The sequence below is a fragment of the Zootermopsis nevadensis genome, unplaced genomic scaffold (assembly GCF_977971745.1).
Source record: "Zootermopsis nevadensis isolate Lab colony 2312 unplaced genomic scaffold, Znev_1.0 Znev_ptg000003l, whole genome shotgun sequence".
In the NCBI taxonomy this organism is placed as follows: domain Eukaryota; kingdom Metazoa; phylum Arthropoda; class Insecta; order Blattodea; family Termopsidae; genus Zootermopsis; species Zootermopsis nevadensis.
In genome coordinates, this window is record NW_028259135.1 from 11,414,628 (window position 1) to 11,440,995 (window position 26,368).

A 26,368-nucleotide genomic window follows, 5' to 3' on the forward strand; every position below is an offset into this window, starting at 1 on the left:
TCCGTATTCTCGCTTCACCCCTAATTCTGTTCTGAAGACACGGTCCATTACATGCTGAAGTCAAAAACTGGAAATGTGTATACGAATTAGCAGTCACATCTGACAGTTTCGAACACTGACATATTTCGTGTGCAATTGATGACTGAGGAGGAGTTTTAAGAAATTTGGTTTTGATTTCATGCCGTATACGACTATTTCAAAATCACTAACTTCAACAAACATAACCTAATCCAACTCAACTTTAGCATGTCAGAAGTGCACATTTCATAATTATTGAATGGGTAGACGAAGTTTAATTAAAAATTAAAATCTACTCTGCGCTGATGCAAACGAGCCCAAGGCGTTACATCCCATTTCTTCTGTAAGCCGCGCAGATGGCAGGACAAATGCTTATTCTTTTGCCATCTGCTGGAATTCTTTGTAACTATCAACCAAATTCCATGTCAAACGCCAGGGCTGCCCTTTTACATACTTTGAAACCATTTCATTAAAACTGTTATATTGTATATATGAAGAATTATTTAATTACGGACATGAAGCATAATAAATACAAGCTTTAATTGAGTTATTAGTAATCCGGGATAAATATTATAATTAATTCTAAAGAATTCGTATTTTTGTTTGTTGGGTACTATTTGCTTGACAAGTTGTAAGATGAGTTGCGTACTTGATAGGATTGTATTGCTAGTATCTGGTGGTTGTATGATTTCATTAATGTTATATCCTTATTGTAGTAAAATGAGTTTGTCTCTCTCCACTTCAGTGTATTCTTTAAGAAACACAGTTGTGATATATTAAGAAGCATTTTAACGGATCTGGGCTGAATTTTTGGTGTACGTAATTTTGTATGATTCATTTGTTTACGTTTGTAATCGTACTTTATTAAAACAAATTTCAGTCATGTTTATAATTCAGATCATATGATGCATAATTATATATGCATTTTAATATTATCAATTACGTTACATTTACCTGCAGATGCTGCGTGTTTATGTAAGTGTAAGGTTATGTGTTAATAAAATTAACAAGTTTTCAAATGCTTGTAGTAAGCTTAAGAATCCCATTAACGAAAATAAAGTTCGAATTCATATAGGTCTAGGAGTTATTAATAACCTGTTGATCATAGTTTTTTGTTGTATAGGCAAGAATGTCTTTGTATTTCGACTCAAAGGTTCAGAGCCCAGATCCAGGATGTATTAATATCAACATTGAATGGCATGAACAGCATCCTCTACTAGCAGTTTCATCCTACAGTCAAGAAAGAGGTGGCTTTGTCACCATTTATGATGAATTGGTATTGATATATTGTTTTATTTATTAATACATTTTTCAGCAATGTTGTCAGGTCAACCTGTGTAGCATCGAATGTAGGATGATGAATGTAACAGTTATAGGGTTATGGTGTACTAACATGGACGAAAATTATAATAATTTAGCATTTTTTAACATTGAATCCCATTATCAGATATAATTGAAATGAGTTTAATAGTTTCAAAGAAGAAACCACCAGTTAAACAGACACCACCAACAGGTTTATTGGTTCATTATTAATCCAGGGAGATCCTCTGCCAGACGTAGTCTGGCCTCAGCATGCAGTAGCCCAGGTCACTGCGCTAGCATGGCACCCGACAAAGAAGCTTCTTGTAACGGGCTGGGAAAATGGTGACTTACAAGCGTGGGCAGGGGACCCAGAGTTTATATCAGTGCAGTCTGTTCATCAGGCACCAATCACAATCCTGCAGTGGAGTACTCTTGGTGGACGCCTTGTTTCGGGAGATACGGTATGTACTGTATTACAGATCAAAGTTCTTAGTTATTCTTCATATCTGTATGTCATTCGCATTTTTCAGTAATAGGCGCAGAGGTCAATGTCTATTTTATTCTTATTGTTGATCAGATTTCTATTGTTATTCTTGTTCTTCCTCTGAAATAAATATGAGAAGTTTTTTACTAACTGTATTGTATATGAAGTTTCTCTTATGTGTGCATTAGAATCATTTAGTCGCATTGTTTAAGTACAAGTTATTTGACATGGATTATCCATCCTGTACCATTTGATGTATCTGTATTATTTAAAACCCAGTTAGTTTGCGTCGGTTCAAACCATGTTTCAGATAGGAGATACATAAAAAAGGCGCACGTGTCACAGAGAAAAATTGGTTTCTTGTGTGTATAAACTCTGTTGTTTCTCCTGTAGGCTGGATCTCTTGTTGGTTTGAAGGTAGATTCTCGTGGTCACATCCTGACAGTCTTCCACCATGAACTGAAAGATCCACTAACGCACATTGCATTTCGACGGAATCCAAAGCACATGTCACATGGGTTGGACATAAAGTAAGTAATAATACATCCTATTGCTCATTTGGTTCTTGCTGCTGGGTTGTGTATGAATAGCGCATACCCCATTATTCCGTCCGAAGAGAGAACTGGAAAGGAGGTGACCTTTTGTGAGCTTGTCCACATTGTCAGCAGATGGAGGTGGGGGTGGTCAGCTTCATATTCACCCTATTCTCAAACACCTGCAATCTGTGTTCCTCCTTCTGAGTGAGAGACCATGTTTCGCACCCATACAAAACAACAGGCAAGTTGTGATTGCTATAGTAATTAAAAATTAGTTTATAATGTTTGCTTCTTTGTGTCAGTGGACTGGCAAAAGCGGCTGTGGCTGGAGATGAAAGGGCGCTAGATCTCTTCAGTGGATGGCGTCCTCGAACGGCAGGCCAGAGGTTCTCCCTGCACCCAGGGCAAGGAGACAACCTCTGTTTCTACATGGGTGCCATATCAGGTGAGAGACATTTTGTGCTCAAGTTGGAACGACAGCCCTTCTTGAGAAGCTCATAGTCACTTACCTAGTCTAGTTCCCTGAATGGAACCCAAAAGTTTATTACCAAGTTAACAAGACTGAGCCCTTGGATGCTATTCTGAGACAGCTGAATATATTCCACACGTTTACACCATATTTCTTTCACATCTTTTTTCATATTGTCTTCCATTTATTCCTAGGTCTTCTAAGTGGTCACTTCCCTCCAGCTTTCCCAACCATAATTTTGGATCTATTTCTCATGTGTACTGCATGCCCCACTGCTATCTCATTCCCCTTGATTTCATGACCTTAATGATATTTGATGAAGCTCCTTCTTATGTGATGTGGTAATGAGCGTTTTGATTCTATAAAAAGTCTGCAGTGTATTCATAAATAGAGATTTTATTTTCAGTATGCCATTACCTTTCAGGTACTTTGTTCTACTGCACGGAAGAAGGAACATGTACAGAAGTGTTGAATACGGAGGGCGCCCTACTGAAGAAGCTTCTGTATCATGAGCACAAGGATAATTTAATTGTGATGACAGAGGATCTTAATGTTGGTCAGTTCCAGGTGAACCCCAGTGGACAGCTCATTGAACTCATGAAGGTGAAAACTGCTGAGTTAATAGTTACGTAGTTAGATGCCAACTTCTCTTTAGGTAGGCCTAGGTTCAGTCACATCATCTCATTTGACACTCTATAGTCTAAGATGCTGAAACCATAGGTAAACTATAAGAAAATCACTTTGCCTTTATTCAATTCAATTCTTTATTATTTATGTGCTGTATCAACAGCCTGGTAATATAAGGGGAAGTATTTGAAATATGAAAATTATGATATGGAAATTTAATCATCAAATGTGTGTCATAAACCATAAACATTTTGTCTCATTTAGTTGTCCTGTTTACTCCAAATGATATGGACATTGTGGTGAATATGGTGATAGGACTGGAAGGTTTACCTCCTACTTATAGGGGCCCAGTATTTAACATTTTTTTAGATTTCAACATGTTTGAGATCATTGCTGGTAACATTGAGTCATCAACTGTTCTTACAGGTTAAGCTGAGTGGACGATCACAGGATGCGTCAGTGGTTTGGGCAGGCCCTGGATTGTTGGCTGTAATTACCGGAGATCTGTCTGTTCGCTTCTGGGATCTGGACACAGGCGAGAGTTATTTGCTGGATGCTGAACCCGTCAACCCTTCCATCTCTGATTCATCTGCTGGAGCTTCTAATTTGCCTACCGAAGTCTTCACGAGTCTGTCCTTCTGTTCACAAAAAGGCACGTCTTTCTGTCCGCACTTTTACTCATGAACATGTGGAAACACTAGTCTGTTTTTTAATGTTGAATCATTTGATGTTTCTGTTTCGATTATTGATTAATTAATCAATCCAAATGGATCAAAATGAGAAATTTGATTATGGCAACATGATTGTTGGTCGGACCTAGACACACACTTATAGAAAAGGCATTAATAGATAAATATCCATAATTGCTAGAGTAATCGTTAATATACAGAGACTTGAAATTCTAACTACACTAACTCCAGTGATCAATGGAGTTAGTTAACATTTTAATCTTCATTTAATGACCTATTTTTTGACTAAACTTATTACATGTTTTGTTGTAAATAGGTATATTATCAGCAGGCACAAATGTTGGTACCATTGTCATGTGGCGATTTCTTGTCGGAGATACTGGTGGAGATGTTCTTCAGGAAGGAAGAAGTGGATTTTCTACATCAACAGATCCAGCCCAAAACTGGCTGCGAGAACTTCCTTGCAACGTACGTGGGGCGGTGAAACACGTTACATGGAGTCAATCTCATCCACTTTTGGCTGTTAATACCATCACTTCCGTATTTGTGTTGCGCGAGCAGGAGCTCTGCGCACATTATGGCAAGTTGGTGAGTGTGACGTAAATTCTGTTCTGGTATGTCAGGTGAAGGTGGTGCAGAAGAGAGGGTTCACGTAGTCACTGGTAATGCAGTCACAAGAGAGGAAATTAACTGTGTGTCTTCTTCTTGATGCTATCAAACTGTGTTTTGTGTAGCTATCAGGTCTTTACAAATAATTCTGCGCAGTTCAGAATACCAAGTAAATTCATGTACCTGGTTACAACTTCAACATTAATCAGTAATAAACAATCTTAAACTTTAAAAAGAAACACACACAGACTGTTACCTGGGGGGCAGGGGGGTTTATATATTTAAATACTAGACCATGTCCTGCTATTGGTGTAGTTTTCTCTGGTAGTGTGTACACTTCACTAGTCCTACCGTTTGAAATCTGAAAATTTCCATGTTCATTTACTCAATACGAAATAAATATATTATGCCAATATATGTATATATCAACTGAAAGCTTGTACTTCCATATCAGAGACTATATAAGTAGAATTTGTGTAGTTCAAAGACTTTTCTGTGAGATGGAAGCACAAAGCATGAGTTGTCATCTGTGTGCATCGGGCTCTTCACACTTCAGCAGCGGATGGGACAAGTGTTAACAGTCAGTGCCCAACGCTCCACATTGATGGGTTAAAATTAGTAAATGTTGCTGAGATTAGCTGACCTTTAGGCTAGCATCTGAACCTGGTACCCCCAAAATGAGAGGCAACACCATTCAACTATAATGTTTAATAGATTTGAGTGATAAATAAATGAACTAATTAAATTGTTCTGTCGCTATTATCCAGGTTTCTGCTGTGCAAGTGTCTCCAAGTCAGCTGGTGGTTGAAGTGGAATCGAAGGAAAACAGAGGGTCTTGCCATACTCTTGAGCTAAATACCGACCTACAAGTGAAGGGAGTTGCTGTAACCACTGATCATGTTGCCTTATGGAGCAGCAAGACATTTGTTGTGTATCAACTGATTACTGAAGGACTTGGTGATGATACTAGAATTACCAGCAAAACTGTAGGTATGTATCATTTATATCACATAATGCCATGGAATGGAACTCGTAATGGGAACCCGAGAATCGCTGATCTAGTTAAGAAATTTCCTGTCTTGGATGGAACCCAAAGGTTGAATGTTGATTACCATGTTCACAGTTACCGTCACTTACTTCACTTCAGATTTTCTGACTGAAGTTTTGTATTATACTCTTTATTGTCTGTCCCTTGTTTGATAAATGTCTTGCCACACATGTTTTTGATATGCTGCAAAATTTTTTAAACTGTTCCTAATGTTGCCACCCATTAAAAATCTGGAACATTGCTGTAACATAGGCTACTACTAATTCCTTTTCAGTGACCATTATTTCTCCTTGTCATCATTTATTTATTCTGCATGATTTCCAAAAATTAAGTGCATTGATTGTAATCATGATATAAATATTTGTGTAGGTTCATTTTCCTGTGAAGTTGAATCTGCGCTTATACACGAGCAGAGTCTTTTAATCCTCGAAGGAGAACAGACTGCAATCCAAGTGCGGACATTTCAGGGTACCATAAAGCAGATGCTTACTACTAATGATACTGAGGGTCAACCAATTGGCATGCAACTTTGTGGGTCATTTCTTACAGTAGCCACTGCTGCAGGCTGGATAAAGATATGGAACCTTTCACGCAGGTATGATAATGAGAACTGTTTAAATTTTAAAGAAATATTATCGTAATGTCTCTCACTATCAACCATTGAAACTAGGCGAACTATCAAGTTCTTTACCTCCAGATCCCATTGTTTCCACACATTCTTTCTTTCCTCCTTCCATCTTCTTTTTTCTCTCTCCTTCCTATTTATCTCTGAGGTGGAACGCAGAAGTTGCATATGTGTGATTAATACGCGCTACAGACACAACATCAATAAAAATTATTTGCCGCAATATATTGTGGACGCCTGCTTAACATAATCCACGACGACTTCTGCCATCAATGAGGCATGGAATAAATCACAGTGCTATAATCATTTGTGCTCAGACATCATCAATGATGCTATAACGGCCTCATTGATGATGTCTGTAGATTCAAACTGGCACCTCCAAAGTGGCTGATTTTATGTTGTGTTATAGGGAAGCTAAACATCACTCAAATCCAAAAAATCTTGAAGATGCTGTAGATGATTTTGGAGAGATTATTGCTGCGACATGCAACAGCAGTGGAACCAAAGTCTCTTTAACAATTGCTAAGGTACAAAGATCACCAGTTAAGGTACCTCATTTAGTAAAGTAAGTGTTTATAAGCTACACGATGGCTGTTGTTCAGTTTCTGACAGAGGCATTGGGAATAGCACTGGTTTTTAGAAAGCTGGTTATATGTAGTGTGTTGCCCTCGGTGGACTAGAGGTTAGCGTGCTCGCCACTGGACCCAAGCTTCGCGGGTACAATCCCGGCTGAGGTCGATGGATTTTTAAGGGCGATAAAAATTCGTAGCACAACTTCCTTCGGAGGGGAAATAAAGCCGGCGATCCCATGTCGTAGATTTACGGCATGTAAAAGAACCTTGCGAGCATGATACGAGATGTTTCGTAAGCAAAATTCGGCGGCCATTTCTCACCCAAATCTCTCCTGATTCACTGCTAGATGGCTCTGGCAGTCAAATCAGGAGTGAGTAGAATTTATGCAGAGTCAGTGGGCTAGTCATTACTCTTAAATGCACGCTTTAAAGACTATGAAACCTCCGAAAGAAGGCCCTACGCTCCACTTAGGAGTTACAGGAACTATCTATCTATATCTAGTGTGTATGTGTGTACCAAATACTGCGTTAGTATGTAAGAGTTAATATGCCAGACTCTGGCCAGAAAGTGGAATGAAATCATGTTTAATATGTTCTCACTTTATCCACAGTCAAATTTCTTACCTGATCCAAAATTATTTATATGGGACGTCGAGTCTGACAGTCTGCGGTACTTCAACCTGGCAACAGGAAAGCTAGACATTCATGATGATGGGGATACAGAAAATTATCTGGTAGATCAAGAGCAGTTGACACCCAGTTCAGCACTTGAACAGTATGTCGTTATGCAAACAGATTTATGGCTTATGCACAACTATAGTTTCTAGTGTTTAACCCATTAACATGGGTTGCCATGCACTGCATGTTATATCGATTTTTCATTGAGTTAACTATTTTGGAAATTTGTTATTTTTAAATTGTGGTACTAGTAAAGTGGATGTACTACCAGCGGAAACTCCTCCCACACCAGCGTAAGGTCTGCCTACAAAAGAATTATACCTTAAAAAAATTTTATGCATGAGACATAAATGTCAATATCATTTGTTTAACCTGACTAGATGGTGTCACAACCCAGAAAACCACAGTTTCAACTCTGATAAATTTGTCTGCACTTCTGCACGTTCCTCTTGAGATGAAACTGTTTCACAGAATCTCAACTGGGACATCACAAGAGGTGTCTGGTCGCTTTGTGTTGTCACACGTGTGGGATGAAGATGAGCCGAGACTTCTCGTGTGTGAAGCAAAGCTTCTGCCAAAGTCAGGAAAGAGTAAAATGAGCGTGCCTCTACCTGAGCCGAGTCCTGGAACGTCTTCCTCTAGAAGGGCTTCGTCTTCTACCATGACAATGCCCGCAGCATCTAACTCTGATAAGGAGAGCAAGGTCAGCACAGGGGAAACATTTAGGGTTGTGCTTACACCCACATTTTTAAACTTTAAAGAACTTAAACATTGTAAGATTTTAGGTTTTGTTGCGCTGTGTAGTCTGGTCGATGTTTACTAACGTTTCAGAGGTCGCACTGCCTCCGTCATCAGGGCGATGAATACAGCGCAACAACCCAGAAGACAGAAATCTTCAACTTAAACATTGCTATAAATTTCTGTATTTCAAAATTTAAATTTTAACAGTATTTAAAAACTTTTTTTTAAATTTGTTTTTTACTTATGAACATTTTTAACAGCTCGTGTCATGTAGTAGGTTGACTTGACTTGGGTGTCACTAGGAAAGTTCAGAGAATCTATTCAACAGTGTTTCTGCTTCTGATTTTATGTTTGTGCCATAATACATGATTTTTATTGGGTTTTATTTTAAATAGTATATCCTATACTGTTCTTTATTTTAGCATTTTTATGGTTTGTTCATTTACAGGAAGCTGAGGTTGTGCTAGTGACTTTTTTTGCAACACCGGACTCTGAGCATTTGCTACTTCAGGATGTGACCCCTCTGCAGTCTGGGAAACACTCCCACCTTCTTGCTGTACATATTCCATACTATCTCTTACTGCGCAAACACTCTCAGCAACAGGTAAGAAAATACAGGAAGGAAAAGTAAACTGTATTCAGAATGAATGCCTTCTGAGAAGATTATTGTTGCTCAGATGGAAAAGAAATTTACCCATATTTATGACACCTAATAGTTCATTACTGTGTTCACAAGAACCATCATCACTCATGTCTGATTCAAAATTGTGTCTTTCGTTCAGCTGGACTCAAGTTTTTATCAGCTATTATTGACGTATGAGATGAATTACATCCCCTTTTGATTTTTTCAGACTGGCAAGTCATCATCTGGAATGGTGGAGAGATTCATAATGAAAGATTTTGAAGGATTACAGAACTGTGATAAACAAACTCGTGATGCTGTCCTCGACTTCAGCTACAATTTAAGTGTTGGCAATATGGATGAAGCTTTCAGAGCTATCAAGACTATAAGCAGGTGAGTCTTGAGATTTAAGAAATGTTTAAGATTATTAGTCCATGTTACACACGGGTAGTTTTATGTGCATTTATCTAGTATAGTTTTACATAGTTATTATATTTTTCAAGTAAATAAAAAGCAACTTGTAGTATGAAAGACACTGATATTCTTATATATTTCCTGAATTGTCCCCCAACAGGATTTTGAAAACGTGATTCTTAAGATCTTATAGACTTCAAATGACTATGATGTCTTTTCAACTCAGATTAGAGCTTTGTTTTTTCTTCTTCATCTTTGTGTGATTTTTTCATCTCTCCCCTACCCATTTTATCCTCCTCGATTTTATCACCTTGATACTGTCTTCAAAAGAATAATGTGACTTCCTTCTTGAATCCAAATATTTTTCTCATGACTTTGCTCTCAAACATCCTCAATCTGTGCTTTTCTTTAAGTTGAGAGATGAAGTTTTACACCCATACAAAACAGTAGATAAATTATGGTTATCCACCCTATCTTCTTCTTCTTCTTCTTCTTCTTCTTCTTCTATGGCTCTCCGGTCCGTATTCGGTCCACGGCCTCCTCAATTCTCCTCTTCCTTCGGTCCTCTGTTAGGTCCGTCTGTCCGAGGCTTTGATGGAGGTTACGAAACATCTTCCTTTTTACGGTGCAAGGTTGTTAGCCTTGCGACCAACCCCCAACCTGGAGGACCAGGGGACCTATCTTAAGTCTGACCTCTCCCCCTCAATCAATCTGGCTAGGGAGGCCCTACCAGTAGCTATGCTACCACCAGCATAGCTCTTGGAGTCACTGAGGTACCCTATCAGGGAAATGTAATATGTACCTTGTATTGCAGTGAGGCAGTGTGGGAAAGCTTGGCACGCATGTGTGTGAAGACTAAACGTTTGGATGTTGCATTTGTGTGCCTTGGACATATGAAGCATGCACGGGGTGCGATGGCTTTACGGGAAGCTATGAACGAACCGGAGCTGGATGCTAGGGTAGCCATGCTTGCTGTACAGCTGGGGCTCACTGTGAGTTATATTTAATTCTTCTGATTTGTTGTTGTGTTTATGTTTATTATAAATAATTGTACCTAGATCTTGCCGTTATTTATTTTGTTGTTTAGTCATACACGTTATATTTATGAGTGTCAAGAATACAGTGATTAAATACCTCAGGTATTTGTCAACAAGTACAAGAAACTGCTTATGACACTCTCAGTAAGGAGAGAAGTATGCATTTATTTGTCCTAAAGAGAGTACTTCAAAAGAGCCCAGTTCAGGCATTAAAAAGAATATTTACTTCATGTAGTACTGGGGTTTATTTGAGGAATAATCAAAGCACAAACAATTGAATTGAATTTGTATATTTGTTCGTTTGTTTTTTATTGTTGTAGATTTTATGGGAAGAAAAAATTATATTAACTCTTGCTCTATAAGTCAATGAACACTCATCTTCTTCTTCTTCTATGGCTATCCGGTCCGTATTCGGTCCATGGCCTCCTCAATTCTCCTCTTCCATTCGGTCCTCTGTTAGGTCCGTCTGTCCGAGGCTTCGAAACATTTCCTTTTTACGGTGCAAGGTTGTTAGCCTTGCAACCAACCCCCAACCTGGAGGACCAGGGTATCTGCCTTAGTCTGATCTCTCCCCCTCGACCAATCTGGCTAAGGAGGCCCTACCAGTAGCTATGCTACCGCCAGCATAGCTCTTGGGGTCACTGAGGTACTTAAGCCCTACCACCACGACAAGGTACAGGTACCATTAAGTGGGGCAATGAACACTTATGTCTGTGCATATTTGGACCCCACAATCTCACTATTACTTTATGACACCGTACATGCCAAACCGCCATTTTATGGTATTATCCTAATGGAAAGAAGACATTGAAATAACACACGGGAAACACCATCTCATTCATCACACCATCACATTCAGGAATAGGAAGTTTGACATGAAGTCGGCAAATAAAATGTGACTGAGAATATCATGCGCTATGTTTTGTTTATAATTGTGTACAGGAGGATGCAGAGAGATTGTATTCATCTTGTGGGCGTTGGGACTTATTGAACAAAATGTACCAGTCTGGTGGGGAGTGGGACAGGGCCTTGAAAATTGCCGAAGAAAAGGACCGCATTCATCTTCGTACTACTTACTTCAAATATGCGTGCCACCTGGAGGCAAAAGGTGATTTGATGGGTGCAACGCGTATGTATGAAAGAGCAGATGTCCATCATGGCCAAGTTCCACGTATGTTGCTGGATGACCAGCAAGCTCTCGAGCAGTATGTCCTCAAATCCAAAGACCCGTAAGTATCGAAGAATATCGCAAAGTGTATAATGGTTCGATAGCATTTCATATTACGTTCTTATTCTACTATGTTTGCATACATATCACATATTTTGTTCAGAATTTTAGTTCAGAAATTTGTATGTGACCTAGACTAAGAATAAATTACCGAGTTAATTTAAGTTTACCCTTGTACTCAAATCTGAAGCAACGAGGCCTTAAATTAATTTAGTAAGTAAGTAAATAAATAAATTTGTTGTAGGCAGTTGGTAAAGTGGTGGGGTCAGTACATGGAAAGCACTGGTAACATGGACCGAGCTGTTCATTATTACAAAGAAGCCAAAGATCACTTTTCACTGGTGCGAGTACTGTGCTTTCAACAGAACCTTTCTCAAGCTTCAGAGATTGCCAGTGCCACCGGTGATAGAGCAGCGTGTTATCACCTGGCTCGCCAATATGAAGCAATGGGAAAGATTAGTGAAGCTATACATTTCTTCTCCAGGGCACAAGCTTATGGAACTGCTGTCAGGATCTGCAAGGTAGATTATGTGAAGTGCTGCATTGCTATTTCCTTGGTGTTACTTTGTGGTTATTTTAAAATCAAGTATGTTCAATAATTTTGTCTACTAACTAACTAACTTAGATGGCTTACCGAACCCGAAGGTTCATCACCGACTTAACCAAAACTCTCCACCGGACCCTGTCCTGGGCCAACAAAATCCAATCTCCTTCAACTCCTACCTCCGATAGATCCCGCCTGACATTATCCTCCCATCTACGTCTAGGTCTCCCCAGCGGTCTCTTCCCCTCAGGCAATTTTGTGTACAGAATTTCAAAATGACTGTCTTTTAAAATTAGAAGAAGACTTTAATTTTGCCGTATGTGTGGTAGGAACAAGGAATGGAAGAGCAAGTGTGGAACCTTGCGTTGCTTGCCGGCCCCCGGGAACAGCTTGAGGCAGCGCAGTACTTTGAGTCCTCTGACAAACCTGAACCAGACAAAGCTGTCCTTCTGTACCATCGTGCTGGCATGCTGCACAAAGCACTGGACCTAGCATTCAAGTATGTGGTTTATAGAAGGTTCCAGATATCTCCACCTTGTTGCAGAAACAAATTTTTGTCTTCTCTGAACTGTCTATGCTGTTTTTATAATGGTTCACATTGGTTATACCACTCATTGAAGTGATGTCTATAGTTTAACTATGAACAATACAAAATTATTCTTCTGTTGGTGCTGTCATAAAAATGTATTCTCAAAAAGCGCTGCTCAGATGGACTGGCGTGTTTCCCACAGATGCATATTAACATTTGGAACTAGTTTTAGCACAAAGGTGTTTAGTAACGTTATCATGTGTTGTTATAGGAATCAACAGTTCAGCGCTCTTCAGTTTATCGCTGTAGACCTGAATTCAACGTCTGACCCTGCCCTGATACAGAAGTGTGCTCGTTTCTTTGTAGAGAATGGCCAATATGACAAAGCAGTCAATCTGCTTGCTGTTGGGAAGCAGGTAAGTTCTTCGACAAGACTGAGACCAGTGGGGGAACGTGATTTGTTGAAAAGCGCCTTTTGTTATTGCTTTTCGTAAGTTACGATGATTGTTGATATTTATCTGCATCTTTTTTTGGCAGTATGTGGAGGCATTGTCTTTGTGCATTGAACACAATATACCGGTAACGGAGGATCTAGCCGAGAAGCTGACAATGAACAAAGGAGAAGGAGATGAAGCAACCCGGGTACGCGTCTTAGAGAAAGTGGCAGAAAGTGCACTGGCTCAGGGCAATTACCATCTTGCCACCAAGAAGTTCACACAAGCTGGTAACAAGGTAAGTCTTCCTCAGGGATGGAATCTACCATTTTGAGTTGTTACCTTCTCCCCTGCTTTGCCTAATTTGGAAAATTTTGTATGAACGAAAGTGTATTTATGTGTTCATACGACCTTTCCTATAACTGTAAATTTATGCCCTTATATAGGATATCAGTCTTGCAGGTTTTTAAGTAATCGAGTTGGTTTATGGCAGTTTTGAGTACTCGTCATCAGCACTATAAATTATTTTATTTTATTATTTAAATTATAAAGTATTTTTGCTCAGTTGAAATTATGAACCAGTTAAGTCAGTCTTCCAAAATGTTGTTATCTTTGTACTAGTTTACATAGCGTCACAACTCAGACACTGACAGTTTAGTCTTATTTGTTTTTAATTTCCTTGAGACAGGTTGCAGCAATGAAGGCATTGCTAAAATCGGGAGACACAGAGAAGATTATTTTTTTTGCGAATGTATCACGCCAACGTGAAATCTACATCATGGCTGCCAACTACCTTCAGTCTCTTGATTGGCAGAATCAACCAGAAGTACTAAAGAACATCGTTGCTTTCTACACCAAAGGCCGTGCTCCAGATCTTCTGGCAAATTTTTATGTGGCCTGTGCACAGGTACATATCTTCTTTTTTACTTTACATGGAATCATTACAGTAGATTTCCTTCATTGAAAGACACCATTGACTGTAAGATGCACCCCTGATTTAGTAACAGGGTTTTCTTTAATTGAATCTTAGTTTTTATTTTTGAAATAATTTCTGTAATAGTAATTGTAAATTATAAATTGTTTTCAGATAGAATTATAAGTGTTTTGTGTACCATCTTGTTAATTTTAGGTGGAGGTGGATGAATATCAGAGCTACGAGAAAGCACTAGGTGCTCTTGCAGAAGCTGGCCGATGTCTGGCGAAGGTGACGACACCTCGTGACCCAGTGCAACACCAGAGAGTCTTAGACAATCTCAACACTCGCACAGTCCTAGTCAAAAGATTTGTTGATATACGCAGGTCAGAATTCTATATTAATATTCTGTTGGTAACTACTTTTTTTTTCAGTTACGTGTCTAAGTTGGAATAAACATCCAAGGTTATAAGATGTTTGATATTTTAATGACAATGACATAATGATGAACTGATCTTGGTGAAACTATGTGCAGTAAGAAAGTACATTTTATGAGTTCTGCCTTTGTTTTTCTGATATTTTTCACTTATCAGCTATCATCAGTCATCACATGACCGCAATAAAAAAATGTGAAATTTACATGTGTCGTTGCGGCTTTTTCATGTAGAAAGTTATGAAATAAAATTTGATGTACCGCTCGTGTGCAGGGTTTCCGATCGAGGTGACCGTGAGACAGCTCTTGCTCAGTGTCGCCAATTGCTGCAGCACTCTGGTGACTTGGATGCAGCAGGAGTGAGGGTCGGCGATGTCTATGCTCTCATGGTGGACAGCCTGATGGCGGGCGGAGACTTCCAAGGAGCCCAGCAGTTGGTAGAGGAATTCCGACGTACGGCTGGTCCGGGGGTCAATCTAGCTTATTACTTGTCCTCCTCTACACTGGACAGACTGGCTCGCGAATTGGGCATGAATCTCAAGACTTCGTTTGGATCAGGAGATAAGGTAAGAGCAGGACCCGTGAGGCAGGAGAGAGTGACAGACCAGGATGAGCCGCTTGATGAAGAAGTGGAGATCATAGAAGAAGAAGAAGTTTTAGAAGTAGAGCCACACTCTCCCACACATTTGTTTAAGAATGGGCAGGCTTATGCAATCTAATTTTAACCAAAATTGTTATCACCCGTCTACAACCAAAGAAGTCTGTCACCTTATTATTGTACCAATAACATAAATGTATTTTCATGTCCTGTTTGAGCAGTATCTCGGCATACAAGATTTCTGAGGAAATTGTATTGTCATTCTTCCGTCCAAAACGTTTAAACATTGAATAATTAATTATCATACACAGTTTCAGGTTGTGTTGCCATAGTAATGGTTGCCTTGTTTAGTTATGTATTTGTCATCAAAAATAACTTTTAAGTTCGTGCAGGAATGATATTTGGGAAGATTCATTATTTTAACCTCAACGATCCTTCAACCCCTTCCACTTGCCTTGGCATTCGTGACTTATCGTTTCAAAGCACTGGCTCATCTGGTTACAGTTTATTTTATATTTGAGAAATGAGTCGTACTGTCTGTTGCGGCTGAAGCTAATTTTTTGTGGTCTTTTAACAGTAGATATTATACACTGTTATGAAAATATGTTAAATAAAGCCTAGCATGGAAAGTATTACAAGTTGATATGATTGCGGGAAACAAATATGGACAGGTGTAGTTAGTTTATGTACCTTGTCGTGGTGGTGGGGCTTGAGTACTTCAGTGACTCCAAGAGCTATGCTGGCGGTAGCATAGCTACTGGTAGGGCCTCCCTAGCCAGATTGGTCGAGGGGGAGAGGTCAGACTAAGACAGGTACCCTGGTCCTCCAGGTTGGAGGTTGGTCACAAGGCTAACAACCTTACACCGTAAAAAGGAAGACGTTTCGAAACCTCGATTAAAGCCTCGGACAGACGGACCTAACAGAGGACCAAATGGAAGAGGAGAATTGAGGAGGCCATGGACCGAACACGGACTGGAGAACCATAGAAGAAGAAGAAGTTAGTTTATGTAGAAACCATAAAACAGCATCATAGACTAAACTTAACCTCAGGGATTCATCACGTAGATAAATCAAATAAAGTAATTATAAATTCATCGTAATTTTATTATTTATGTTCGTGTTTTTAAAGGGGCGTGAGTAGTTGGTCCTACAAATTTTCCAAGTTGATTGCATTAATTTCCTGCTGAGCTGTGACAGATGGAAGTGAAAACGTTAAGTTTTTTGCCACACATTTTTATAACATTTGCAGTTAGGCACAAAATGTGTTCACATCTATGTATCCTATGGGTTAGTTGAAAAGGATAGTAACCACAAAAGTAATTTAATTCTGTTTTAACACCTCAAAAGCTTTTATAAATTTTTGCACACACTGTAAGTGATACAGTAAGGCCTGCCTAAGGAGTAAGTGTTCCTTTTCTGTTTATTCATACTTTAATTGCACATGCAGATGTTCATAATGTTTTTTACATACCTAAGAACGAATTACCTAGTAAACACCTTAAAATTATTACACGCTGGTATGTTTTATGTGATGGACAAGGGATGGTTGCCCCGTTTTGTCATTCAGATGCAGAGAACATGAGAGATGGTTTCTTTTTTTCTTTTTCTTTTTTTAAGTTGAAGTGTCTCTTTGTGCTTACAACTATCATCTGCTTGTGTAGAGCAGAATAATGTGTATTTACATATTTATTAAATCGTGTACAAAATTAGAAACATATGCATACAATGTTTTATTATAACTTGTTGATCTCAGTATGTTTATGTTTCATAATGTAAGTTGTTTATGAGTATTTCTTTCCACATTCATATAATTCTTTGGGTACAAAATGTAATTACAAATGTCTGTGTAAAACAGACTTACGATTCCGTCCATCTGTAGTTATGAAGCTTTGAATATGAAGTTATATTTAAAATAGGCTGTTACAATACCGTCCATCTGTAGTTATAATTTTAATATGAAATTATATAAAGGTGATGTTTCATTACATGTCTTTATATTTTCCTTCGTTCCTTTCCCACATACAGCACATGGCCTTTCCTCAGTCCTCTGTGCTGGCCACCATTGTAATGCCGCTGTCAATAGGTAGCTGAGTCCACTTCGTAGGTGTCCCTCACCTCAGAAATGGAGCCCTGGTAAAGCATGCAGAGGCGAGGAAGGTTAGTAACACCTTAACTACAGGAATTAATGACAAAGAACTTTCATTTCTGTGTATTCGTGGTACAGTCCATTAGAGGCGTGATCGTGATACAAGAAAGTAAGAGCATGTATAAATTAATTAATTAAAATATCAGATGTGATGCATTTCAGTCAGATAATAAAACAATTACCTGACATGTTTCAGCTCTAACAAGCCATCCTCAGGGGTATATATTCACTACCTTGGGAAGACGGTGGATTACATTGTGTGTGAGTGTGTGCGAGTTTGTGTGCGAGTGTGCGCGATTGTGTGTGAGTGTGTATGCATGAGTGTGAGATCATCTGATGGTACTGAATGTTGTAGTTGAGTGTTTAGCTCTCCTGCTTCATATTCGGGAGTCTTGGGTTCAAATCTTTTCCCAGAGATCAGCTGTCCTGGCTGAGGTTTTCTTGTGGTTTTCCTCAGTCCCTCCATCCCAATGCCTTAAATTAGGTCATGACCACCTCCTTCCACATTTTTTCCAATTTGTTACTGTCATTCTTTCATCTATACTGAAAGTGCAAGTTAATAAATTATTAATAAATATAAATAAATCATCTGGTGATAAAGGTATTAAAAATACCAGCATTTAACTGGCATTGATAGAAGACCTTGTGTTAAACTATAATGTGTTACATTTGATGATTTTAATTACTTTATTTATAGGCAAGGAATGTTAATAGTAAGAAACTGTTTTAAACTGAGTGTGCTGTTTTAATTTTGGTATGTTTTAAAATTGATAATATTGTTATACATTTAAATGTGGACTTCGGTTGCATATGATTGCCATTTTTTTATGTTAGCTGGAACTGTGATACAGAATTTTAAGTCTTAATATTTTCTGGATTAAGGAGGTACAATTGGGCAGTAAGCATCATGTTTCATAGAAATCTGATTTTATATATGTAATTTGTTTCTGTTCTTATGATCTTAGACAGCTTGGTAGTTGTTTTATTGTTTTTAGAAAAGGACTTTGAGTTTATATTGAAGTCATCTTATGCAGCAGCCATGATGGCAAGAATGTCAGCTGCAATGCAACTGATTTGTGTTATTGTAAATCCATTTCTGGACAAGCTGCATGGTCATGTTGTTAGCACTGCTTCATATTTGGAATGTTCCATGTTCAAATTTGGCCTTGAAATAGGCTGTCGTTCTGACTGACGCATTTTGTGGCTTTCCTCAGTCCCGCTAATCTTGTGTCTATTTAGTATCTTATATTAGACCATGACCACTCCTTTCCAATCCATTATCATCCTGTTATTCACAGCAGGTAGCCCTATATATTTACAGTGGCGTTAATTAAATCGCAGTCATGAGAATGACTGCTTTCTTGGATGTTGTGCCGTGTAGTCTTGTGATGGATGTTTAAGAGGTGCTTACTGCCTCCATTCTAATGACGAGGTAACTGCATGTGAAAAAGGGGATGAAGTCGTGGCAACAGGCTGGACAAGGTCGATACTTGACCAGAACCAGAGGGTGAGGAGGATGGAGGGTTGATAGTAGAGTTGAGGACAGATTGCAAAGGAACCAGAGGGAGAATTAGAGACACCACAGCCAGGACATGGGAGTGGGGGAACATGAAAATAGGAACAGGAACAGGAAGGAACAAGTAAGGACCAAGGAAAATGTAGAATAAATAGGATCATAGTAGCTACATTGTTCTCTTCTGCCCCTCTGCTACTACATGAATGTTGAAATATTATATTAGAGAAGATTTGGTCGCGTATCAGCTGAGAAACTCTTCGGAGGACTCTGCTGTACAGAGTTGGTTTGCTAGGTAAATCAGTGCTCGAGACGCCCGTAGAAAATTCCCGAATTCGACTGCCACGAATGTTTCTCCAACTTTCGATGTTTTGTAGGATTTGAGGTTCTCAGGGCGGCGAGTATGTCTCATGGGTTATAGCGCCTCCATCATCAGATCGATGATGGAGGCAGCAAGGACCTCTGAAACGTTGGTAAACTTCTACCAGACTACACTGTGATGCACCCCAGAAGTCAGACTTTGCAGTTCGTAGTTCTGTCAGGTAAAATTAAATAAGTCTCCGTTATAGGAATATTTTTCTCTTGCTGACGACAAACATCTGAAGTTATTCATAAAGTATCATAGCAATGTTGCCACATTGTAGACGATGTTAACATGGCAACCTTGCTCTCGGTTGATGCAAGAGAAAGCTAACCTGCTACTTACACTCTGTCTTGTGCTGTTGTTACCGCGACGTTGTTCGATCAGAACTGGTTATGTGGACTGGAAGGTGTGGTTTCGTGTATTGAAAATTACCTAAATTTAAAGAACGACTTAATCGGTACTTATTAAGGATATGACTCCGTAAACCAACGAAATAATATTACACGTGTTTAACAGTAAGCCTGTGTACTGACTTTTAGAAAGAATGTTTCGTGAGAACAAAACAACATTCCTCCGGTCGTTTTTGCGTAATTCAAATCAAGTGTAAAAGTGATTCGTGTTTCGGGTAGTATGTGACTGATGATGTGTTATAAGTGTTAGGTGACGATTTATACTTTAATGTGTTATGGAAGCGTTTTTAATCACACAAGAATAACACTCTGAGAAGACGTAATGAGTTTTTCTGTACGTTTTATGTGTGAGGTAAGCAAATTATTTCGTCTCATCGGTGATTTCAATGCATGAGTAAGACATAAACATTTCTCCATGTTGAAGGTCAGGTGTCGATTACATCAAATATGAAAAATGTGTTGGGGAAATTATAAGTATTAGAAGTTATTATTATTTTAAGCGAATATACCCCATTGGTATTTATCTACATTCCATGGATAACTAGCTTCGTTTTATTATGAGTCACCTGTTCAAGGAGCCCCATTCCAAGACCATTACGTTCTTTGGAGTATAATTTATCTGCCTCTCACTTTTTGACGTAATATTCTTTGATTTATTGTAGATGATGACTACATACAAAGCTTTTATGCCCTGCAGCAAATTTTTTCCTCTTTGGACTCAGCGTCATTGCCATTCATGAATAGTACTTACATTTATTTTTGGATTTCGTTTAAGCCCTGGATGCTGTCTGTTTTCACTGATCAATCGGACAGCTATTGAACTGTTAGTGTATATTTTCGAAGGGCCTATGAGCGAATTTTGTTTTTTACATTCGACTTAGTACCTAGAGCCAGCCTTTGGACGTCATCCAGAGTCTCAATCCACATTCTCACGCACTTGTTACTTTGAGGTCCGTTTTAATATTATCCTCCGGCATATGTTTAACTGAGCCACATATTTGGTAGGTTCCGGGTATAAAGCTGCCGGTGAATGCAGCTATTTGCTCAAATTCCGTGCTGAGATTGCTGAAATCGGCTTTACCTCTGAGTAAATATGGGTTGCATTTTGCATTATTATTCACATTGCTACCCAACCATAACCAATAATCATTAAATGCAAATTTTGTTACGCACTGCAAGAAATCATAGAAGACAATAGCAACAATGCAATGAAAGTAGACACATTGAAGTTTGCTGAGTGTAGCTTATTGTTGCTGTGACAGTAATTTATTTAAACAATTCTGACTACAACGTACTGGTTCGTATTTTCTACATCTCGTTGAAAATACTTATAGGAAGGTATAAAATTTATGCTATTTTTATGACAAAGTTTGTGAATGTATGAGAACATTGTGCTTACTTTGTATGTAGACAGAAACCACTGTCTTTTGTGATATATAACATTATAACGAGAAGCAGTCATATTAAGCTGATACGTACCACAAGCAAAATTTGAAAACCATCTATTTTGATCAACATATTTGAAAGACTCTCAGACTTTGTTAATTATATTCTTACCGGTATTTGCTATAGAAATTTCGAATTCTTAATATTAGTCGCATTATGCTTACAAGAATCGCATCTTCTAAAATGTGCAGAAAATATTTGTTTTCTTCATCAGTTTGTTTTTGTATTAGACTGTCTGGCCTGTTTCAATACAGAATTAGCTTCCGAAGGTATGGATCCTTTCAGACATGTGTTACTACTCCTTGGGCGGGGAGTCGGCCCGTCTCAAGGTCCCAGCTTACACCGGGCAGCACAACACAGTCAAACGCGTAAGACCACGCCTTGAATGGGATTCGACCCTACGACTCCTGCGTTCTAGCACTACTTTGACCGACAGACAGAAAAGTCGACATTACAAAACAGCTTAAAATTAATGTAGCTAGGATTTTCGGTACCCACTCATAGTAACATTTAACGTTTTAAAGCCGAGTTTAACAATCGGCAACTCTGCGTTTTATATATACGTGTTTCGTAACATTGTCGGACTTAACCAAATTTTTTTTATTGAAAATCGTTTAACCAGTTGATCTTTGTAATGGTGGCGTGTTGTGTTTTCTTTGCGGTACGGACTGCGTTATTGTTTTTTTTTAAGGGTTAAATGGCACTTCCATAAACCAAATGTAAACATTTGTTCTCAGTTTACACAATCGGTGATTTAGTGCGAGTCGAATGCGTTATTCAGTCTGGTAGCTTTTACTGTTTCCTTTGTTGGCACTATCGTCCCTGATTATTAGCTTACTTCCGACTGTTTCCTGTGTTGTTGCCAATCTAACAATGACAACCAGAAATATTCTGACACTACCGACATTTTTATAGAAATGCAGTCTTCACTTCAGTCCTGAAGATGGAAACGGTATATTTCTCCGAAATATTAGTATCTGCCTACGAGAGTTCATGGCGTCGCAACCCAGAAAAACAATTTTCTTCTTCTTGAATAACTTGCTGTTCAGTTCCAGTGTTTCTGTTTAGTGTTTATTGAAGACGAAGAAGACAATTATAGAACGGTTATGCTACTGTGGTTAAAGTGAGCTAAGGGTTTTTGGATCTTATTTCCTTCTCGGTACTTTACATCGGTGGTTCTCAACACTTTCTGACCGATACACCACCAGTGGGGGATCGGTTTTCTGTCACACATCGTATGATGATACGAATTTAATAATTGCTATCGTGTTTAAACATGTTTATTTAAATTTATAAATGAACGCTCCATAATTAGAATTAGTCACTTATAAGAAGTTAATAAGAATTTGTAATCAATGAGAGTTTATGCTTGACATTTCAAAAGAGATAATATATCGTGACAATATTTTACCAACTTTTCAGCCAGTAAAAATTCAAAACAATGTGATGTTAAATGCCTCCAGTTATGTATTTGATCTAGACACAGATACTTGGTAATAGGCCTATACTCGTAACCTAACCTCTCAGAATGACTTCAGTGTTTTCCTGTTGTTTCACATTAACATTGCGACCAACAAGTCTGTATAAAATTGAGGTCGTTATTGTGACTTCTCATTTGTAGGTACGTAAGAACAGTGTACTATGGCATGCCAATGCCACACCCACCATAAATAGAAACTTGACAGCCGGCTAAGTCATTGTATGTCATATATTTGTGGATTAGACGCTGTATCGTCATCGACACGTTCTTCAATGTAAAATTGGTCCAAGTGTACTTGAACTGGGCTCATTTAATGCGTTCTGGATGCATGAGGTCTGACTGTTTTTTTTGTCACCTTTGTTAAGTCCGGCCACATTCAAAGTAATTTGACTTTGTACTTCGCTGACTGTCGTACCTGGAACCACTCGTAGAAATCATTTTCCGGAAGTGCTTTCAGTATACATGTTGTTTTGGATGTTTTAATACAGGGATGTACAGCCAATTTGTTAACAAGGGGCTAGCACCAACAAGCTATATATATATTTTTTTTCTTTTCGTTTTGGCATTTAGAGCGAGACGGTCTGAAACCCCCCTGCAGCGCGCCCGTGTGTTAGAAGTGTTCCGAAACTACGCCCTTATATCGAGATTTTTAATTTAGGGAACATAAAAGTATCCCGTGGAGCCAAATCAGATGAATACTTTTTATCTTTTGACTAATGGTTTTCGAGGAACCTCAAATTTTCTCGTTGTCTTCATGTTCGTAGTTCCCAGTAGGCACGAACATGTTTCAACAACGTTTGTAGATATAATACTACATTTTGAACGTTTGTGCTCAAAGTTTAATTAAATTAATCGTGTATTATTATTTATTATTTTATAACAAGATGGCCTCCACAAAATTCGCATCTTTTAAAGGCTAATAATATTTTTTGTACGATGATACAGTGGCGTACGTTTGATTCCGCCATGTTTTAATCATCGAAGCTAGGATATCAAAATAATATTGCTTAGCATGATCTGCAATGACCTTACCTTCATAATGATTTACATAAAAATGTGCCAATATATCCAAAGGTATGCCCTAATTGCACAATGAACAGATTACCTTGTTTTACTTTCCGAAAATGTGTCGTGATATTTGTGTTCGGTGTCGTACCTTCTTGCGTGTATCACACTGCCACTTGCTTTCGGCGACCTTAGTAGATCATCGCTAATTCGTCAGCAAATAGCAGCCTTGTTACCATCCGTGTGAATAAGTTAACCAAATCCGCTGCTTATACGTTTTATGGTATATTTTGTAACCTAATGGTTGCTTTCACAGACTACTCGTCTGTAAGAATGAAAGTCGTGCTTTTTTGAAAACGTAATTAAGGATTTTTACGACTGCACACTTAATGGTCCCACTCCCCCTTACTCTGCGTGATGCTTAGTTAAGCTACAAGGACAACTTTACCCTTTACTTTACGTAGACGCTGTTCTTGTGCGTCTCGTTAATGCTTATTTCATTCCCGGATGTGAAGATTCTAACAGTCTTATGTGTAGGTGGCCCTTTTAATCATTGTTTATAGTAACAGAACATATGTTTTCTGTTCGGAAAACTTAGTGTCACAAAAATAGCTTATCTAAAGTAATTTTCTTAGAAAATATCCCCATTATTTTACACCCATACCTCTCAATTAATCTTCATCTGATTACGATGTAAATGTGTGGAAGTTATTGGTACTGGACAGAGATTAAGTTCGTACAACGAAAATCACGAGTTCAGCGATCATCAGTGACTAATCAGTTAATTATCATGAATATTTATAAATTCTTAAGGGCACTCACAAAACCTTCCGAGGTCATCAAGGTGCCCGCGGGCATGTGGTTGGCTATCCCTGGTGCAGAGACCCAAGAAACATCACTACGCTGCTCAAACTCCTCTGTGTAATTTGCCCTACAACCCTTTGAAGCCGAAGCTCGTATGGATAATATTTAAGAATTCAGTCCGTACCGCGAAGAAAACACCGCACTTCACCATTACAAAGATCAACTGGTTAACGCTGTTTAAGAAATAATCGCTGTTTACACTGAGATTTACTGGCTTGTAGGGTAATATCCGTGTTGTAAGGTAATTAATTATCTTACTGGAAGCGCTGGTCAAGACACGACGCCATTGTATGTGTGTGGTGTCATTTCTAGCCATCAAAATTTGAAATCGGGTTTGCTGGCGCACCTCTTTGACACCTGCAGATCATCTTGCCCGCTAGTGACGATAACTCGAAACGCCTAGCCTTTGACAAACAAGCAGAGAATGACTTGGCACAGAACGTGACTGTAATTTGGGACGTTCATATTCCGGTATTAGGTACACCGCGTGTAACACCTCACTTGTACCCAAGAGAGGAGTGGCAGAATGGAGAAAATTACCAAATGTTACTAGTTTATGAAATCAAGGAGGGTGAAGTGGGCTGGGCGTGTAGCACGAATGGGGGAGGTGAGGAATATATATATGTAATTTTGTTTGGATGACCTCAAGGAAGGAGACAACTTGGGAGATGTAAGAGTAGATGGAAGGATTATGGAATGGATTTATGTGGCTGAAGCCATGTCTTATGGACACAACAATGAACCTTAGGGTTATATATTATTGGCCGGCTGGGCGACTAATAGCTTCTCAAGGACTTGTAATGTAACTGATATTTTACGCGTCCCATGTCTGTGTTTATCGGTGTAAAAGCATTAGAAGTGTTCAAAACTGTGGAGTCGCAGAACAAACAGAAATGTTAAACGATAACCATTAGCGCCTCGTTGACGAGGGGGCACTTGAGATTCAGACGCCGGTAACAAAACTTTAAGTCACGATTTCTCCTTTCACAGCGACATGTGATAGGAAGAATACTTCGAAAAACGCGGTCCATTCTCACAGTTCATCTCGAGATTTTATTGCAGAACCGAAGCAAACCCAATTTCCAAATATTCGGCGTTAGCTCACAGAGATACAGAATTTGAATATAAAAAAACGTTGTGGTCGATTTAACCACTAATGCTTCATAGACGGGAGGTCCCGCGTTAAAATATCAGCTCGGAATCCTGCTGTCCTATCTGATGTTTTCCGTAGTCTTACTCGGTTTCTACAGGAAAATGACTTTCACATCCTTTTCCAATTCATTATCCACTTTTCATCATATTTGTTTGTACTTTATTTAACGACGCTTTCTAAAGCTTTGAGTATATAGCATCAAATTATGGAACGATTAATGAATTGGAAAGAATTTTGAAGATAGCGACCGTGGTGAAATTGAAGGTACTATCCCGATATTTTGGGAGATTTGAAAGAAAACCACGAAAAACTTGTCAGGTTCGCCGATCTAGGTGTCGAAATTTGAACCCGGGACCTCCTAAATACGAAGGAGCTCGTCAGTGCCCTCCTATCAATCGACGCCGTGTAATCTGAGCGTCGTTAAATAAGCAACTAGTAAGAAACAAGTACAATTTGACGTTTTCATCGCGGAGAGTTTGAAGATGACTGTCTTCCGGGTCTGGGACTGTCTTCAGGGCGATCTCCCTGACGGTCGAGGCAGCAAGGACCTCTGAAACGTCGGTAAACTATTACCAGACTGCACGGCGTCGCAACCCAGAAGACAGTCATTTGCAGGAAACGTGTGCAACAGACCCTTATTGAGCCTGTGAGGAACTTCCAGCTGAACCCAGGGGTACCTCCTCTACCTGCGCGAATCATTTAGTGTTTGTAAAGGGACAGGAGGTCGTGATTATTTATCCCATGGCTCTGCATTCCTTTCAAGCCAGAAGCTTACAAACTTCCTTTGCTGAGCCTCTCCTGTGGACCGACATTCCTGTTGCGTTGTCTGGTGTAATG

General features: G+C 38.9%; 2 protein-coding genes across 4 annotated transcripts in view; both read left to right on the forward strand.

Moving 5' to 3' along the window:
• Window positions 1-491: 491 nt before the first annotated feature.
• Window positions 492-18,404, forward strand: rempA (intraflagellar transport protein rempA). Of its 3 annotated transcripts, XR_002546037.2 has the most exons (26): window positions 861-993; window positions 1,142-1,294; window positions 1,557-1,781; window positions 2,198-2,334; window positions 2,643-2,785; window positions 3,234-3,412; window positions 3,863-4,088; window positions 4,442-4,713; window positions 5,502-5,724; window positions 6,152-6,377; window positions 6,817-6,934; window positions 7,591-7,754; window positions 8,129-8,360; window positions 8,847-9,002; window positions 9,250-9,413; window positions 10,249-10,426; window positions 11,414-11,700; window positions 11,944-12,220; window positions 12,573-12,742; window positions 13,044-13,188; window positions 13,310-13,504; window positions 13,895-14,113; window positions 14,336-14,505; window positions 14,827-15,118; window positions 17,176-17,307; window positions 17,493-18,404. XR_002546037.2 is itself a non-coding variant. In XM_022081293.2 (24 exons), the coding sequence occupies exons 2-24, from the start codon at window positions 1,148-1,150 to the stop codon at window positions 15,269-15,271; spliced, it is 4,698 nt and encodes a 1,565-aa protein (XP_021936985.1). In that variant the 5' UTR covers window positions 492-833; window positions 1,142-1,147; the 3' UTR covers window positions 15,272-17,135. The 3 variants fall into 3 exon arrangements, 2 of the variants coding, with proteins under 2 accessions (XP_021936985.1, XP_021936984.1); XM_022081293.2 differs by lacking the exons at window positions 861-993; window positions 17,176-17,307; window positions 17,493-18,404 and adding an exon at window positions 492-833 and having other exon boundaries at window positions 14,827-17,135; XM_022081292.2 differs by lacking the exons at window positions 17,176-17,307; window positions 17,493-18,404 and having other exon boundaries at window positions 14,827-17,135.
• Window positions 18,405-19,534: 1,130 nt separating this feature from the next.
• Window positions 19,535-26,368, forward strand: part of Myo10A (unconventional myosin 10A) — a 95,811-nt gene continuing 88,977 nt past the window's right edge. The window contains exon 1 of the mRNA XM_087342532.1: window positions 19,535-19,935. The gene's annotated coding sequence lies outside the window, so the exon portion shown is untranslated. The remainder of the gene's footprint in view (window positions 19,936-26,368) is intronic.